This window comes from Eretmochelys imbricata, chromosome 3, assembly GCF_965152235.1.
Source record: "Eretmochelys imbricata isolate rEreImb1 chromosome 3, rEreImb1.hap1, whole genome shotgun sequence".
Classification (NCBI taxonomy): domain Eukaryota; kingdom Metazoa; phylum Chordata; order Testudines; family Cheloniidae; genus Eretmochelys; species Eretmochelys imbricata.
The window spans coordinates 154,834,600-154,851,947 of NC_135574.1; the positions used below are offsets into that span (position 1 = coordinate 154,834,600).

General features: G+C 45.5%; 1 protein-coding gene across 1 annotated transcript in view; it reads right to left on the bottom strand.

Moving 5' to 3' along the window:
- ALK (ALK receptor tyrosine kinase) overlaps positions 1-17,348 on the bottom strand; it is a 537,956-nt gene that overhangs the window by 18,574 nt on the left and 502,034 nt on the right. The window contains exons 19-26 of the mRNA XM_077812189.1: positions 15,599-15,697; positions 14,008-14,160; positions 12,376-12,381; positions 10,816-10,914; positions 8,532-8,718; positions 3,391-3,481; positions 1,510-1,574; positions 383-512 (exon numbers count right to left, since the gene is read on the bottom strand). Of these exons, the coding sequence (XP_077668315.1) occupies positions 383-512; positions 1,510-1,574; positions 3,391-3,481; positions 8,532-8,718; positions 10,816-10,914; positions 12,376-12,381; positions 14,008-14,160; positions 15,599-15,697 (830 nt within the window). The remainder of the gene's footprint in view (positions 1-382; positions 513-1,509; positions 1,575-3,390; positions 3,482-8,531; positions 8,719-10,815; positions 10,915-12,375; positions 12,382-14,007; positions 14,161-15,598; positions 15,698-17,348) is intronic.

Here is a 17,348-nt window from a genome sequence, read left to right on the forward strand (position 1 = left end):
GGAAACTAGGAGAAGGATTCAGCACGATGTGACCAGCCAGCTCTCTGCAGGCCACCAGCAAGTGCTCTGTGGATCACACATGTCCCTGGAATACAGTTTGGGAACTGCTGCTCTAAAGCATCCAGTCTCTCAGAAAATAAACAGGTTCTAATTATGTGGACACAGCATGTTATTAGGGAAAAATTACTGGTGGCCATTCCCAATTATTAATAGATCAGTGGTGTGAGCGTGCTTTAGTTTACTACTTGTAATGCTTGGAGAGCTCTTAGGAGAGGAGCCAGGAAGAACACCAGTGCAGTTAAACAAGGAAGAAATGGCAGGGAGAGTAAGGCACAGGTTGCAAAACTAGTGGAGAAAGATAATTTCCCCCATCCCACCTTACCGGTCGAGGCCGCGTTTCCCTCAGGAAGGATTTCAGGTCCCCTCCAGCCATAAGCTCCAGGAGGATGAAGCGTGGCAGTGCCTGCAAGCTGACCCCAACACAGCGCACAATGTTCTGGTGGTTGAACTTGCTGCGGAGAAAGCGAGACTCAACGGAAGGGCAGCTTTGAACCAAAAGGCACCTTGATGTGGAGAGTCAACTTGCCCTCCCACAGAGAAGCTGGTTATCCAGAGGAAACAATGTAGCTGAAGGGGTGCTGAGCCAGTCAAATGCAGGTATGGTCTGTGATGCTACCAAGTCTAAGGTATCACCGTTGGTAGACCTAATTAGCAACGCTACTGGTTTGAAGACACTGGCCCCAGTTCTCTCTTAGCCTGCCTCTGTTCTTGGAGTGGGAACGGAGGATGGGAAGGATGCCCCCTTTCAGTCCCCTTTGCACTCCCTATATTCTGGGTCTGGCACAGCCTATGGGCCCTGGGAAGCAGAGAACAGCCACAATTCACTGTGCTGTGGGCATGCGCCCTCCTCACCCACGTCTTCTACCTCCCCTCTGACTTCCCTATGCCTGGACTGGGAGTAGGGTTGTTCCAGCAGCAATACTCAGACATGGGAGTCAGTTATGTAGGGGGTATTACCCAGGGTCCTAATACCACCGTTTTCAATGCCGCTTTGTGTCCCCAGCTCTTAGTGGAATGGAAAATTGGCTGTCTGGGATCTGTGACTCTGCCACTGACTCTGTGTGGTCTCTGTGTGGCCCAACCTAAGACAAACAGGGCTGGATCGTCTTGTGTGCTGAGCTCCAGGTGAATAGGGGAGGTAATTATGCTTGAAAACTAGGGCCTCGGTGTTCCAGGTTGGGCACCCAGACCTTAAAGCATCTAAATTCAATGGACCGTTTTAAGAACATTAGCGTCAACCTTTCTGAGCCTCAGTTTCACAATCTGATTTTTAAAAAAGAGAGAATAGTGCCCACCTGCCATTGTCAAGCACTTTGATAGCTTTGGGTGAAAAGTGCAGTATGAATGTTTTAACATCATTATACATCACAGAACACTTTTCATCTTATAGGACCTGTGCTTTGCCATGCATAGCCCACATAAGCCCTTGGTTACCTTTTATTAACACACCTGATAATAAGAGCTTCCATGAGGAAATCCAGCTCATCTTGCTCTGAACACATCTCTGGCAATGTCTGGAAAAGACCGGACAAGAAGGGAGAGAGAGGTTTTAGTCTCATGATTGTAGAATCCCAGAAACATACACAGTCTGCAGCGATCCCCTTCTCCCCACAACAAACTCTCACACCAAGCTAACTAACATGCCATTTTCAGACTGGGTTGTGAAGCCCTGTTGGCAGGCATGGGGGATTGGCCATCAGATCAGAACATTGGTCCATCAAGCCCAGTATCCTCCTCCTGGCAGTGGCCTATAGCCAGATACTTCAGATGAAGAAGAAACACCGCACAATGCAAACAGTTAATTGCACAATGTTGTATATATTGGGGACTCTATTGTGTTGAGTGTGATATAATGCCTAAACAGATTCTTTCCCGACCACTACAATCAGCTACTGCTGTACTGGAAATCTGCATTTGATGCTAGTCACCTTGATTTCAAGGATGACGTCAACAATCATAGTTTGTACTAACGGGTCTTCGGGTGACTCCACAGACCAATTTGGGAAGAACAACATTTACCACACTGGCCACAGAGCCATTTGCCTAGTTGTGCTGCTTGCTGTTTCCGTGCTTGGCACTATGCTTCCAGCTACGCAAAGTGATTCTTCTCAAAATTGTGAACACCCACCCTTATGGATGTGGCACCATGCAATATGATCAATTGCCAGTTGCTTAAAGGTTGAGTCAGAAATGTTTGTTTTGGGGCAGATTTGGTTTGAGGGTGACTTTGAAGCGTTTCATCTGCCCTCCATGCTTACAATTCCTGGAGCTTAATTGGGGATATGCAACTTATTATAATAAATGGGTCTCAGGCATATGAATTACATGGACAGTGTGCAGATCAAATGAGCTCAATACCAACCGAACCAGCTTTTGCCAGGAATTCTATATTGGAAACCCAGTCCTGCCATTTGATGCCTAGCAATCCTCACTGGTGTCACAAATGGAAACTGTCAAGATTTTTATGTGCCATTGATAACAGGTCCATGTTTTTCAACCATAGCGCAAAGTTTTGAGGACAACAGCATTATAGACTTTGATTTTTATCTGTAGTCATGCTAGCAAGATAAGTAAACTGCTTGATGGCTTGGAGTGTGGCACCTTCCAAGATCATTGATGGGGCGTGGTAAGGTTGTTGAGGAGCTGGCTAGTATATAACCTCGCTTTTCGTTCTCTGACAGTGAGGCCAAAGTTACAAGCCACCCCAGCAAAGTGCACTGGGCTCTAGTAACCCCGCTGCTGGAGCTCATCATTACCAGCTATGTGTTAGCTTCATTTACAGCAATGTCAGACATCACACAGAACATGGTCAGATGGTAATAGATGCAAGCTGACAGCTTGGAAATAAAGTTCTCTGTAATGCAATTTCTCATTTGGATAAGGTTGAATCAGCTGGATTAATTTCTCTGAGATTCTAAAATAAACAATCTTGTTGATGGACATGATGAGCATGGCTAGTGGTCGGGGCAGGGGACTGTGAACGATGCAACATGGCCCAAGGCAAAGACAGGGCACTGGACAAGGGAGTCAGTAGATCATGTACAACAGGCACAGTGATACCTACTGTCCTTTGTAAAGGGCTTTGAGATGTATGGATGAAAAACGCTATGTAAAAGCTAGGTATTATTACTCTGCCCAAGTGACCCAACAGAAATCATCTCACCTGTTCTGTGCCTTAGTGTCCCCATCTGCAAAACAGGGACAATACATACCTATCTTCTAGAGGTGTTGTAAGGCTTAATTTATCAATGTTTTTATAATGCTTTGGGGCCCCTGGATGAAAGGTGCACAAAGTGTTATTACTGTGATTACTCACATATTGTCGCTTACCTTCACAGCCACCTGTAAGGGACTGGGGTCACTCGGGATCCCCACCACCTGACCTTCATATACTTCGCCAAAGGCTCCATGGCCCAAACCCCTGGATAAACCAGAAAAGATAAGGAGGTTTTAATGCAGAGCATGCACACTGTAATGTTCTGATCACAGGAAACAGAACATGGATATAGCTTCTATGACAGTAAAATATGAAGAACTGAAACTTCATTCTTGGCCATGTTATTGGTAGCACTCTGCACAGCCATTTGTGGGAACATGGCTTGATTTCCAGTCTCGATTTTGTCTATCTTTGACCTACACTGTAAAAACTGCTAGGGGAGGTGGCCCTCAGAAGTAACAGCTTGTAGATCCTTAATGTATAATAACCCATTTCCAAGTCACTTATCACTCAGAGGAAAATAATTCTGAATGCTTATGGATCAATGTCCTAAAAGATAAAGCACAAGATGGGGTACTAGTAAGTGTCTGCTACTGAGCACCAAATCACACCAGGGCTTCTTATATACCTATCTACATTGCGTAGGAAAAAATTCTACATGATCACGAGAGATTTCAATGTGAGTGACATATGCTGGAGGAATTCTTTATTCGACTTTGTCTTAACAGATAAAGAAGAACTGATCACAAAATTAAAATTAATGGTAGCTTAGGTACAAGTGATCATAACTTGATCACATTTATCATGTACAAGCAGAATAAAGTCCAGACTAGTAATATAATATATATATATACACACACACCTACAAACACTATCTATGTGTGTGTGTGTGCACGAGCGCATGTGCTCTTTAATAGGATCAGTTTCACAAAGGTGAAAAGAATACTAAATCAAATTAGCTGGGAGGAAGAATTTAATTTGAAAAACATGAATTATAATAAAGAACACCTTAACACTAGATGCCAAAACAGCCAAAAATCACACAATTGAGGAAGAAAGCTGTACTGGTAAAAATTTTGACCTGGTTTAGAAAGGAAGTGAAGGCAGCAATAAAAAAATAAATATAATATATATATATAATTACAAATGGAAGAAGGAGGAAGTTGGTAGTAATGAATATACATCTGAAGTTAGAAATTGTAGAAAATTGATAAGGGAAGCCAAGGGACACAAGGTGAAATCTGTGGCCTGCAGAGTTAAGGACAATAAGGATTTAAAAAAATATTAGGAATAAAAAGAATCCTGACAATGGTATTGGTCCATTACTAGATGGAAATGGTACAATTACCAATAATAATTCAGAAAAGGCAGAAGTGTTTAATAAATATTTCTGTTCTGTATATGGAGAAAAAACAGATGATATAGTCTCATCATATAGTGATGATAACACTCTTTCTATTCTACTAGTGTCTGAGAAGATCATTGAACAGAAGCTACTAAAGTTGGACATTTTAAAGTCAGCAGCTCTGGATAACTTGCATCCAAGAGTTTTAAAAGAGCTGGCTGAAGAGCTTCCTGGACCATTAAACATTGATTTTCAAGAAGTCTTGGAACACTGGGGAAGTTCCAGAAGACTGGAAGAAAGCTAATGTTGCACCAATTTTTAAAAAGGTCAAAAAGGATAGGTCTTTCAGCCTGACATCGATCCTGGGCAAGATAATGGAGTGGCTGATGCGGGACTTGATTAATAAAGAATTAAAAAATTAAAGGGAGGTAATGTAATTAATGCAAATCAACATTGGTTTATGGAAAATAGATCCTGTCCAACTCACTTGATATCTTTTTTTTTTAAATTTGTTATGCTCAAACAAATTTGTTAGTCTCAAAGGTGCCACAAGTACTCCTCTTTCTTTTTTTTTTATGAGATTACAAGTTGGTTGATAAAGGTAATAATTCTGATGTAATATACTTAGACTTCTGTGAAGTTTTTGACCTGGTACCGCACAACATTTTGATTAAAAATTAGAATGATGTAAAATTAACATGGCATACATTAAAGGGATTAAACACTGGCTAACTGAGAGGTCTCAAAATATAACTGTAAAAGGGACATCATAATTGAAAGGGTTTGTTTCCAGTGGGGTACCACAGGGCTTGTTTTTTGGCCCTATACTATTTAACATTTTTATCAAGAACCTGGGGGAAAAAAAAATAAAATCATCACCGATAAAGTTTGCAGATGACACAAAAATTGGGGGAGTGGTAGATGATGAAGAGGACAGGTCACTGATTCAGAGCAATCCAGATCAGTTGGGAAACTGGGTGCAAGCAAACAATATGCATTTTAACATGGCTATACAGTATGTAAATGTGCACATCTATGAACAAAGAATGTAGGCTGGGGAACTCTATCCTGGGAAGCAGTGACTCTGAAAAGGATTTAGGGGGTCATGGTGGGTAATCAGCTGAACACAAACTGCTAGTGTCACACTGTGGCCAAAAGAGCTAATACAATTCTGGGATGCATAAATAGGGAAATCTCAAGAGGTGTGTTTTACCTCTGTATTTGGCACTGGTGCAACCACTGCTGGAATAGTGTGTCTGGTTCTGGTGGCCACAGTTCAAGAAGGATGTTGATAAATTTGAGAGGATTCAGAGAAGAGCCACGAGACTAATTAAAGGGTTATAAGACAGGTTTTCTAGTGATAGACTCAGAGAGCTCTCGCAAACAAAGAGAAAGTTAAAGGTTGACTTGATTACAGTCTATAAGTACCTACCTGGGGAACAAATATTTAATACTGGGCTCCTCAATCTAGCAGAGAAAGGTATGACATGATCCAGTGGGTGGAAGTTGAAGCTAGACAAATTCAATCTGGAAATAAGGCATACATTTTTGACAGTGAGGGTAATTAACCACTGGAACAAGTTACCAAGGGTCATCTCCATCACTGACAATTTTAAAATCAAGATTGGATGTTTTTCTGAAAGCTCTGCTCTAGGAATTACTTTGGGGGCAGTTCTATGGCTTATGCTATACAGGCGGTCAGACTAGATGACCACAATAGTCCCCTTCTGGCCTTGGAAACTATGAACTATGCCCAATGAAGCCAATCTACTGGAGTTAAAGTGTTGGCACAGTAGTACATAGCATTGTCCTCTTACGCTAGTACAAGAACAGTTTTTAATTTCAGTTTACTTGCTGTGTATCTCAAAAGTGAGCTAGAAAAGATGGGCCTATCATGGATACACTGTTCATTTGATAGTCATACTCTAAATTTGCTAACAACTCCACATACAATTATATATCTCACTTAAAGAAAGCATCAAACGAGAGGCTGTGTAGTACAGCGCGCTATGTAAGTGCTAAAAACGGTTACTATAGATGTTAACAAACTATGAAGAAGGTTTGAGGTTTAATTATGAAACAAGATAGAGAAAAAAGCAAATAAATAAATATTACATGCACATTTTCTCCATTGTGCTCATTATAGAAGTTTTGTGTCACCGCTTATTCTGGTTTTCAGTTAATGAAAGTTAAAGCACTAAGTGCAACAGCCGCCACATCACATGGGCATTATGGGCTCAGCTACACAGCATAACAACACCACGGTGAATGTAGCGGAGATGGAAGCTGCTGGACTGACAGCGCTGGAATCCCCTCTTCAACCACGGAGGGGTTCAGCTTTGGCAGAGGCAGTGCAAGCCCTCTCCCGATACTCCTGTTCCTCAAATCTGACATGGAGGGGGCTTTCTAGGGGTGCTGTTTTGCAGTGGGATGCCGAGTCATTCACTTATATGGCACTGACTTGAACCAGACCCAGACTGATGGCCAGTTTGAATGGCTGCTGGGTGGTCTGCATTCCATTAAGCAGGTGGCCTCATTCCAGTTCTAAATGACACCTCTGTGGATGGTCTCAGCAGATCATAGAGAGTGAACTCCCCAGATCATGGTCCCTCCTAGATAAGGTGAAGGTACATGCCTTGTGGGCGAGGGTGGGAAGCGTATGCTATTGTTGTCCATGCTGTACCTGTTCTGTAGATACAGTTCAACTTAGAGTGGCTTTACTCTTTGCCAGGATAAAGAACATTACATTCTCTGACTGTCAGGTGTCAGCCCTGGCAGCTCACCCACACTGCAGAGTCAAATTGCCTGTGGCTTGACTGAAAATATCAATTATTCCCAATAAGTGTGAGCCTGAAACATTGTTCTCTGCAACACTTACTCACCCTTTGTAAAATGGGGATATAAAACTGAGCTCTATGGCTCATAAACCTATCCCTCCTCCCCCATCAATTCCCAGCTGCTTCCTTTACCCTCTGTGGCTTGATACAAACTCAGTGATCCCATCACAGCCTGTGTGACAAAAGCATTTGGCAGCACACAGTGCACTGGGAAGTCCTAACTTGTGAACAGTGAGGTATTAGATATGACAGAAGAGCCCTGCAGTACCTGACAACACAGTGAGGGTGGTAGTGGATGTTGTGGGCTTCATCTGTTGTATCTCAGGGAAGATTTTGGAAATACAAGCTCCTGAATCTCCCACACCCTCCTGCTTCTTAATCCTGTCTTTTGGCTTTGTGTCTAGGATCATGTAATATCAGAGTCACATCATATCCTCTATGGGGGAGGACTATCCTGCAATAGCAGCGGGGTTGGACTCGATGATTCTGCAGGTCTTTCCTAGAGATGATCCCCAACCCAAGTCCCCCTAATCTTTTTAAAAGTTCTGTTCCAGATCTTAATGTGGCTCACGCCCATGGATAGACTTCCCCATCTCTGGCTTTTATAGTCCAAATGCCACTGACAGGTAGCATCTAGATTCTCATCACTCACTGCCAGGAATACAGTCACAGACTTCTAACGAACCTCCTCCAAACCTCATGCTCCCCATATTACATCAGTTAATATTTGGTCTAAACACCAGGGGTATGCCACAAAGTGTTTGAGAGCCTGGAAGAAAGATGTCTGGGGTCTGAATTACTGGGCTTCATGGTTATAGCTCTTCAGTTCCTTCTAAAAGACAGAAGATGAACAATGAGCCTATGAAAGGCTAAGGAGACCAGTCCCCACAATGGTCATGGAATACCCTACCCGCCATAGCTCTTTTGTGTGTCCAAGAGTAGGGACAGGTGTGTGAATGTATAGAAAGAATGAGAATGTGAGAGAGAGATTGTGTGTGTGTGTGTATGTAAGAGACAGAGTGTATACGAGTGTATGGGGTGAAGTATGGGGAAGGCAAACAGATGAGCTTACCTTATGAGGGAGATATTTTTCCGAGACACCTCTTTGAGATCACTGATGGAGGTGGTCTTTCCTGCAAAGCAGTAGTTAGGATTGTAGTCCGTCATAATAGTGGAGGTGCGCAGCCTGCTCAGTTTGTACTCAGGGCTCTGTAATTCCAACTGCATAGCTTGCAGCTCTTGATGTTTCCGGCGATACACTAGAAATAGAGCACAGTGAATCAGAGAGGCAGACTGCCCTGTGAACATGAAGGCAACCAATACAGAACATATGTGCTGAGGAACTGGTCTAGTGTTCAGACTCCAATAAATCAAAATAAATGGGGGCATTGTCAACCATCTGTACTTCGCGTGCATGCAGAAGTCTAGGTGCTTCTCCAAAGCTCAGGCTGAATTTATCCAACTTGTTCAGTTTAGAAATTAGGCTAAGAACAAGCTCACTTATGAGTCTTCCAGTATTTCTTGATTTGAAGAATAGGGTGAAATCCACAAACAGTGAACTCTGAAGTAACAAATCTGTTTTGTTAGAGATTGTCTGGGCTTCAAAGTATCCAGATCCAACTTTCCCAAAGTTCAAGGGCATTTGGATGCAGGGTTTTGGTTAAGAGCCTAGCTTATGAGGAAGTTGAATAAAAGTCCATGCTTAGTTGCGTCGTATCACAATGTTCACACTGAAATCTCTTTAGAAGTAAAATCTCTCCCCTCACAATGAAGTTATGTAAATAAAATGACTTCAGTTTATGAAACTCCCTCTTGATTCCCATAAGCATGAAGAGACTCTAGCGTGTAAGTGTAAAGTTTTTAAAGACATCCATCCACTTGATCAAATGTTTCTAAACCTCAGGCATGGTTCAAATTTGGGGGAAAGCTGAAATCAGTTCTTATAGTCTCAGAATCAACTCACTTAGCTGTTACGTTAGCTTTCCATGCCTGTGAAAGACAGCATTTCTTAGGAAATCACAGACCAAAGCTAGTCTTGCTGTGAAAGTAATTGGAGTTGCACATGTAAGTTTACAAAGTAGGGCCCAAGCATGGACAGGCCCAATAGTAATTTTGCCACTGACTTCAATGGGAGCGAGACTGGGCCCAAAGACTGTGGCTGTATTGGGTCCTATGTCGGCTCTGATAGATAAGTCACTGAGAGGAAGTGTTTAAGGGGAAAACATCCACTAACAAAGGGGGATGGGTTTAATGACTTATTATCAAGCCCTCCTAGTTCTCCTTTCACCTTATCATTGCTCTTGCTTTGATTGCTTGTGCTCTCATTCTGCTCATGAGAATGATCGAAATGGCCAGAAAGAATGTGGTTATTCTTCTATTCATTGAAAAGTAATTAGATCCTTAAGGGGATACTGTCAGAACAGAAATTGTACATCTGAAACCATGTGTATGTATTAATAGCAACATCTGAAATTCTTAAACTGAAATAACTACACAAATCTAATTTACTAGTCACCATCTGACCTTCTGTGTGTGTGTACTTTTAAAAAGCATTTCCCTCAGTGTGGACAATGGAAAGACTGGCTAGTTTGAATAACTGGTTCTCATGCATTAGCACAATAATCCTGGTATGTTTAGAGTAGGAATATAGGCATGGAATTGTTTAAATAAAAATTTTAAAAAAGATGTAATCAAAATTCTGACAAAGGCCATGAACATCCATGTCTTACTAAACCATAATTTGTAAAATTGGAATCTAGGCCAAGGTTTTCAAACTTGGGTAACTAAATGTAAGTACCTAAATACATATTGTCGATACCCTAAACTAAAAGAGGACTGATTTTTTTTGAAAGTGCTGAGCACTCACAGCTCCCTTTAAAATTAGTGAAAATTGGATATTGTGGTCTGACATTTTTACACCCCAAACCACACAACAGTCTCTCTTTAAGGATGCAATCATGAGAAGTATTACAATGCTGCAGTCAGTCACTGGAAGGACCTTGCCACTAGCTAGTAAAGAAAAGGAAGACAAAGATGGTATTTTAATTATACCTGGATATCCATTTGCTGCCTGGTGAAATATAAAGTGTAAAACTATTGCTCAAACTAAATCCCCCCCCCCCACTTTTTCAACTTTCCCTTCACAAGGAAAAATGTCCCTAAATTGGTTGTTTTGCTTAAAAACATTTATCAAAAAAGAAAACAGATGAGTTTTCATTAAAAAAAAACCCAACACAGCTTAAAGCCTGAGTCCTCATGCCAATGTTCTTGGCTCTGCTAGAAATGGCTCAGGTGAGAAGCACAATATGCTGCAACTTTTGCTGCTCTATGCACATTTCGCTTCATGAGACACTCACCTATCATGATCCCGGAAAAAGCCAGAATGAGGGCAGCAACCAGTGCTGAAGTCACGACAGACAAAACCAAGGAGAGGGGGAGATGAGCCACGGGGTCAGCTGAAAGAGATGCATAAGGAAGGGGGAGTTACTTGTTTTAACTGATCTCCCTATGGTCAGGCCAGCCGACAGCAATTCCGGGCCTCAGGGCAGGACAGTCAATGGGCCCCCATGGACGCACAAGCCCCAGATGCGGTCCGCCTGACATTTGGGCGGTGCTGCTCCTGCGCTGGCTGGTGCCCAGCAAGCTGCCGCAAACACTGCTATGCGCGCTCTTCCGGCACGGCCAGGGATTGCACATGCCTGCCTGGTAGGGCCGCCAACTGTCTAATTGCGCAAACCCAAAGAACCTTGCCCCGCCCCCTAGCCCGCCCCTTCCCTGAGGCCACGCTCCTGTCCTGCCCCTTCTGAAGCCCCACCACCTGCTCACTGCATCCCCCCTCCCTCTGTCGCTCGCTCTCCCACATCCTCACTCACTTTCACCAGGCAGGGGGTTGGGGTAAGGGCTCTGAGAGGGAGTTTGAGTGCAGGAGGAGGTGAGGGGTCAGGCTCCGAGAGGGAGTTTGAGTGCGGGAGGGGGTACAGGTTCTGGCAGGGAGTTTGCATGTGGGAGGGGTACAGGTTCTGGCAGGGAGTTTGCATGTGGGAGGGGTGCAGGTTCTGGGAGGGAGTTTGCGTGTGGGAGGGGATGTGGGGTGCGGGCTCTGGGAGGGAGTTTGGGTACAGGGTGCTGGCTCTGGGCTGGGACAGGGGGTTGGGGTGCAGGAGGGGGTCAGGGGGTTGGTGCTTACCTCGGGTGGCTCCCAAAAGTGACCTGCACACCCCTCTGGCAGTGGCTCCTAGACTGGGGGGTCAGGGGGGTCTCTGCGTGCTGCTGCCTGCAGTTCCCGGCCAATGCGAGCTGTGGAGTCAGCACTCAGGGCGGGGGCAGCGCGCGGAGACCCCCTGTCCCCCCAGGGGCCGTAGGGCCATTCCATCTGCTTCCGGGAGTGGTGCAGAGTGAGGGCTGGCAGAAAGCCTGCCTTAGCTCCGCTGTGCTGAACTGCTGGCCGCGGCTGGGGGCCTCTGGGCCCTTTTAAATCGCCCAGGCCCCTGGGCAATTGCCCCCTTTGCCCCCCCGCCCCGTCAGTGGGCCTGCCTATAGTGATTTTTTAATGTAATATTTTTTTCTGTCCCTCCTCCCATTCACTCCATCTGTCGCTCTTGCACTGTGGGAAACAGAGGAGAACCTCTGCTGCAATCAAATTCCAGATCTCTGACTTCCAATGGCTCATTGTTTCACTTTCCTCAATTAAGTTTGAACCATAAAAACAGATGGTTTCCTATCAGGAAATTAACACACACACTCACTGGATATGAAAGCAAGGCCATAAAAATAGGGCCGGGGTGGGGGTACGGGGGTAAAGTTAAATTGTCGAGCGGCCTGAGTGCCACCATCAATGCGAAGTCATAGGGAAAGCAGGATGAGGACGAGTGCAGTATATCATCTGCTAAATGCACCCACTCTTAGGCAGAAAGAACAGCTGACTATTGGTGGGGAAAATCCTACTACATGGATGCAGTGTTAGATGGTTTGTAACATCCCCCCGCAATATCTACCATTTAATAATACTTATGGAGCACTTTCCAATCAGGGATCACAAGGCAAACGATGACCATCACCACACCCATATAAATACATCTGACTATCCCCATTTTACAGATGGGGAGACTGCAACATAAAGAGGATGAACAATTTCCCCAACTCAGTGGCAGAGCTAGGAATAGGACCAAGAACCCTGGCTTAGAGTTCCTCGCTCTACCTGCTGGACTCAGTACCTCTTCTGAACGTACATATGAGGGGAAAGCCCAGAACTGGAGCTCTGAGTGTAAGCAGGGCAAATATACTCCACTCTGCTTACCTATGCTTTGCATTCAGCTCTCAAATGAAGCACTGACTGGGACTCTCCTCATTGCTTTCCCCTTTCCCATGATGTTTGCCCCTCCCTCTGCCTCATGCCTGTGACATGTCATCTTTGGCTCTTGGGAAACCAAAGCTTAGGGTTGAGTTTGACTGGAAAATTCAGGAGTGCCATTTCAGATTTCAATGGCGACGGGGCAACTTTCAGCAGAGGCCATGGGGCCACTTAGACCCCCTGGAAGTTCTTGGGATTTTTGAAGGATAAAAAGTAAAAATCCAAAATCAGTAAGTTCCCTTCACAGTTGCAAGGGGAGAGACCTCACTATTCTTTTCCTAGGAAAAGCTGAGACTCTGAAGCACAAGACTGCAGCCCCCAGTGCACCGTTGGGCCAGGGGCACTTCAACACCCCTCTAGGAGCCGATGTTCTGGCCACCTTCACCAATCACAGCGTCTAGCCCAAGCACTGGGGCCAATCAGCAGTGAGGGCGTGTAGCACCACATGAGGTTGGAGCAGAGCTGCAGTTGCTTCAGCCCAGGGGACAGGTGGGTCCCTGGAGCTGGGTTGGGTAGGTCAGGGAGCAAGCTCTAAGCTGCCTGTGGGTCTCTGGCTGCTGAAGGTTTCAGGGAACAGAGCAGGTCTCTGGGCCTGGAGCCCGAGCTACTCTCCAGGGCAGCCCCAGGTGCAGCCCACAGGACAGGCCCTAGGGGGCTCCAGCCCCCTGCAGGTACTTGCCTTCCTCCTGGGCCATGGGCAGCACCTTGAAATTAACACGTGGCATGAAGCATAGGTGGGGAAAAAGAGCAACTCTCCCCCCACCCCCATACACCCCTAAATTGCAACCTTGGGAAAATTCCTTCTTTGTTTGGGGTGAGTGAGTGAGAGTTAATTTCAGATCAGGACTTCTTTCTCTGATCTGTGCCAGACACAGTGTCAATGTAACCAAAGGCTCTTTAAGGGGCACTCACACCCATAGATCACATATCTTGCCCCTTCAGTGCAAAATATCACTTAACTGCTTTGAGCGCTGCCCAGTGACCCAGGTATATAAGGCAAAACACATCAGCAGTGCTGCCCCATGTGCCAGCTTCCTCGCCACTGAAGTGCACTGCATTTTCACTGCAAATGCCAGCAACAAAGGGGATAATTAACCAGGTTGCCTTGCAGTCCAGGTCATTAAAGAGGCTTTCACTATGTATTCACTCATAGACCTACCCATCCCAAAGGAGCCCCTTCCTCCCTGCACCTTCTTACCTACACAAGAGACGCCATCGTCAGCCAGGTCTGTCCCAGGCTCACAGAAGCAAATGACCTTTTGAGTCTCCAGATCAACACGGCACTCATCAAGCTCACAGTGGCTGCAGTTGAGGTGCAGCTTAATAGCCACCTCTCCATGCCCCTCTGTCACTAGGGAACAGATGAAAGAGGCTGAGTTGTTATTGTAGAGATGACCCAAGAGCTTTCTGCAGACAGCGACAGGAGAACTGCCGCATTATGGGATGGGAAATGCACAAGTGTATGGTGCCCACGTGCCCCATATCGGGTGGAATGGGCCCTGTGTGAAAAACCTTTCCTGACTGCCATTCACCCCTCTCTGCTGACTGTATTCCCACTTCTCACTGGTGCCTGCATTAGGGGAGAGGAGACTGAAGGAATCTCAGCTAATAGTTTTCATTTACAGAAAAAATCCCTCCGCTAAGCTGTCTTGGACACCTGCACTGTAGCCATGTTGAAGCAGCTATGCTGGTGCAATGTGGCCACACAGCCCCACCCCCTTCAGTGAATCCTGCAATGCAGCAAGGCGTCCCGCCAGCTTTGTATTGCCTCTACAGAGCACAAGGGGCATTGTGGGGGCAGGCCCAGGGTATGCTGAGGCCAGGAGGAAGTGTTGCTGGAGCAGTCCTGTGCTCTCCATGCTACAGCAAGCCCCACTGGGGTTATAGGAGTGGGGGGAGGAGATACAAGTTAGGTCAGTCCTCAGAGTTTTCTAGTCTGTGCTGGGGCTTAACCATCCACAGCATCCCCTATTGACCCACTGGGGAAATCAAGTTCACATCTCAACTCTTGGGGCCAGCACAGACTGGGAAAGCTGCCACGGTAGCACACTCCATCTGCAGGAACTGGGGGAAGTGCCTCACTGCCCTCTCCAGCAACTCTCTCAGTCTGACCTAGGAGAAGCTTTAGTGAGGGAAGAGCTGAGCACCGAAACATTTCTCATAAGCTCGCTCTCAGCTTCCAGCACTAGCAGAAGCACAACATATAAATCACAGGCTGACGGCTGGGGGAGAGGGGCCTGCTGGATCATCTCGTCCGTGCTCCATCCAGGACTGGAATGTGGTTGTAGATTGTTGTACACCAGACGTACTCCAACTTCTTTGAATAACACTCTTTTATTTCAGGCAGCACACCTATCCTGGCAGTAGCTCCACAGACCCACACTTGCCAACAGCATACAACGCAACACTGGAATGCCAACAAGTGTCCTTGTTTAACTTTCTGCCTACTCCCCCTACTGGCTGCCTTATTACACACCTTATAACAATTTGTTCCCTACAGTATTTCTTGGGTTCATTGTCCAGTCCAGTTTTAAACGACTTAAGAAACGAAGCTTCCACCACTTCTCACTATTAGGAAATGTTTCCCCAACAGCCTCCATTTTTTTCTTCACTCCCTTTCATCTCCTTATTCCTCATTGGACTACACTAAACAACTTCTCTCCTTCCTTGGTGTTCACAACCACACTAATCTACATTTTCTATCTAAGGATCTCAAAGCTTTTCCAGACACAGCCTACTCCAAACAGGAAGGAAACTCACGAGAACTGACTCCTGATTGATATCAATACCTTTTAGTGCGGGGGTGTATAAAGTACCCAGTGAACTAATAAAGGACACACCATCCTCCCCATCCATCTCTGGGTCATTGTCCGCTGCAGCATTGCCACCTATGTCAAATCAGAAGGTACCTTAATATACAGTGGTTCATTAGATCTAAAATACAGTTAAGAATTGCAACATGCAACAAAATTCACAGTATGAAGCATCCAAATGAAAAAGGGCAATTAATCAGTCAAAATATCCAGCTGGGATGTTTAATGGATGGTGGAAAGGTTTAGCGGATAGTGGTATGGACTACTGGCCTTTCACTTCTAGGATTTCAGCTTAATAACGTTTGTGGATCTTAATTAAGCAAATTAATCTTTCACCTCAGTCCCAAGGAGACCATTGCCCACTAAGCCCAAACATCACCTTTAATCATTCGGATGCTGTGAAAAACATACAAACAGATCGTCCTATGCATTCATTGGGCTAGCAGCCTGGACTATGCCAGTGCATAAGGGTTAATTCATCGCAGTTGCTGATCAGGCTGTGTACTCCACCAGCACTGGGAGTAACAATCATCTGATCTGCTCTCTCTCCTCTACACCCTCGGGCCAGGGTGGTCCACCAGCAATGGGGGACAGAAGGAGCTTGGATGGGAAATGTTCAAGTCTGCCTTGGACAAGCAGAGGGTCTCAGAAGTGGAGCGGTAGACCAATATTTTGATCTGTTAACATGCACAGATGCCCTTCCTCCACCCCAAAAAGAGATGGTTGTTTTTCTACTTTCATCACCTTTGGCAGGGGAGAAAATAGCACACTGCAAACAAAAGTATCTCACATGAGGCATTCTGTTGACAAAATCGTTACACATAATATCATCACAATCCAGGTGGTCAAGCCAGAAATTCAGGCTAATTACTTCCTTGCAGTATTTTGACTCTACCGCGGCCCTGATTTCACACCACAGTGGTGGATAACCAGGAGTAAGAAGTCCACCACCACTGAAGAGATGGGTGGCCACAGGGACCGATTATGGGTTGTGGAGCTGTTCACCCTCTGATGATGGCTTTCAGTCTGGCCCATATCGGTAGTAATTCTGTGTCGTTACCATCTGGTGGCTGATCTGGAGCCTACTGGAAAGGAATTAGGGGCCTCCGTTCAGTTCCTTGTTGACGAAAGCCACCATCATAGCTGTCATTAATTGGCCTCCCTTGTGGCAGTCTCAGCACAAGAGCCAAGGATTGGACTATGGAGACTGAAACACCTGCCTTGCCCTTCGAGGTGATTCCTCTAGGGTTGAGGCATGCCGGTCTTAGGGCAGCGTGGTCGAAGTTTGGATTGCCACTGCTCATGCTGAATCTCCTTTAAGGCTATGTCTACACTGCACTGTTAACCCGGTAATTGGCACCAGGGTCTGAGCGTCTGGGTTAGCCCTGCTTGGGTGAGAGCACCTCCACAGCAAAGCCATATCTGGCTATTTCCACACTTGTCTGTGTGTGTCTGGGGGAATACCTCATGGTTTTTCATGCTGAGACACTCTAGGATTTCTTTCCCAGCCAATTGTGGGAGAATCTGTCTCTCCCTCAGAGGGAATGGTGAGAAGGCCATAGAGGATTCAAATGATTTAGCCTGTGTCCTCACTGAACAGTATGTGGGTTTCAGCCTGAGTTAAAGTGGAGTCATGGCTCTCACCACCCCTCAAGCTGGGTCAGCTAGCCTGGGCTTAAAGCACCTCCAGACCTGGATAAAGGGTGTTTTTCCCCCCTACATGGAT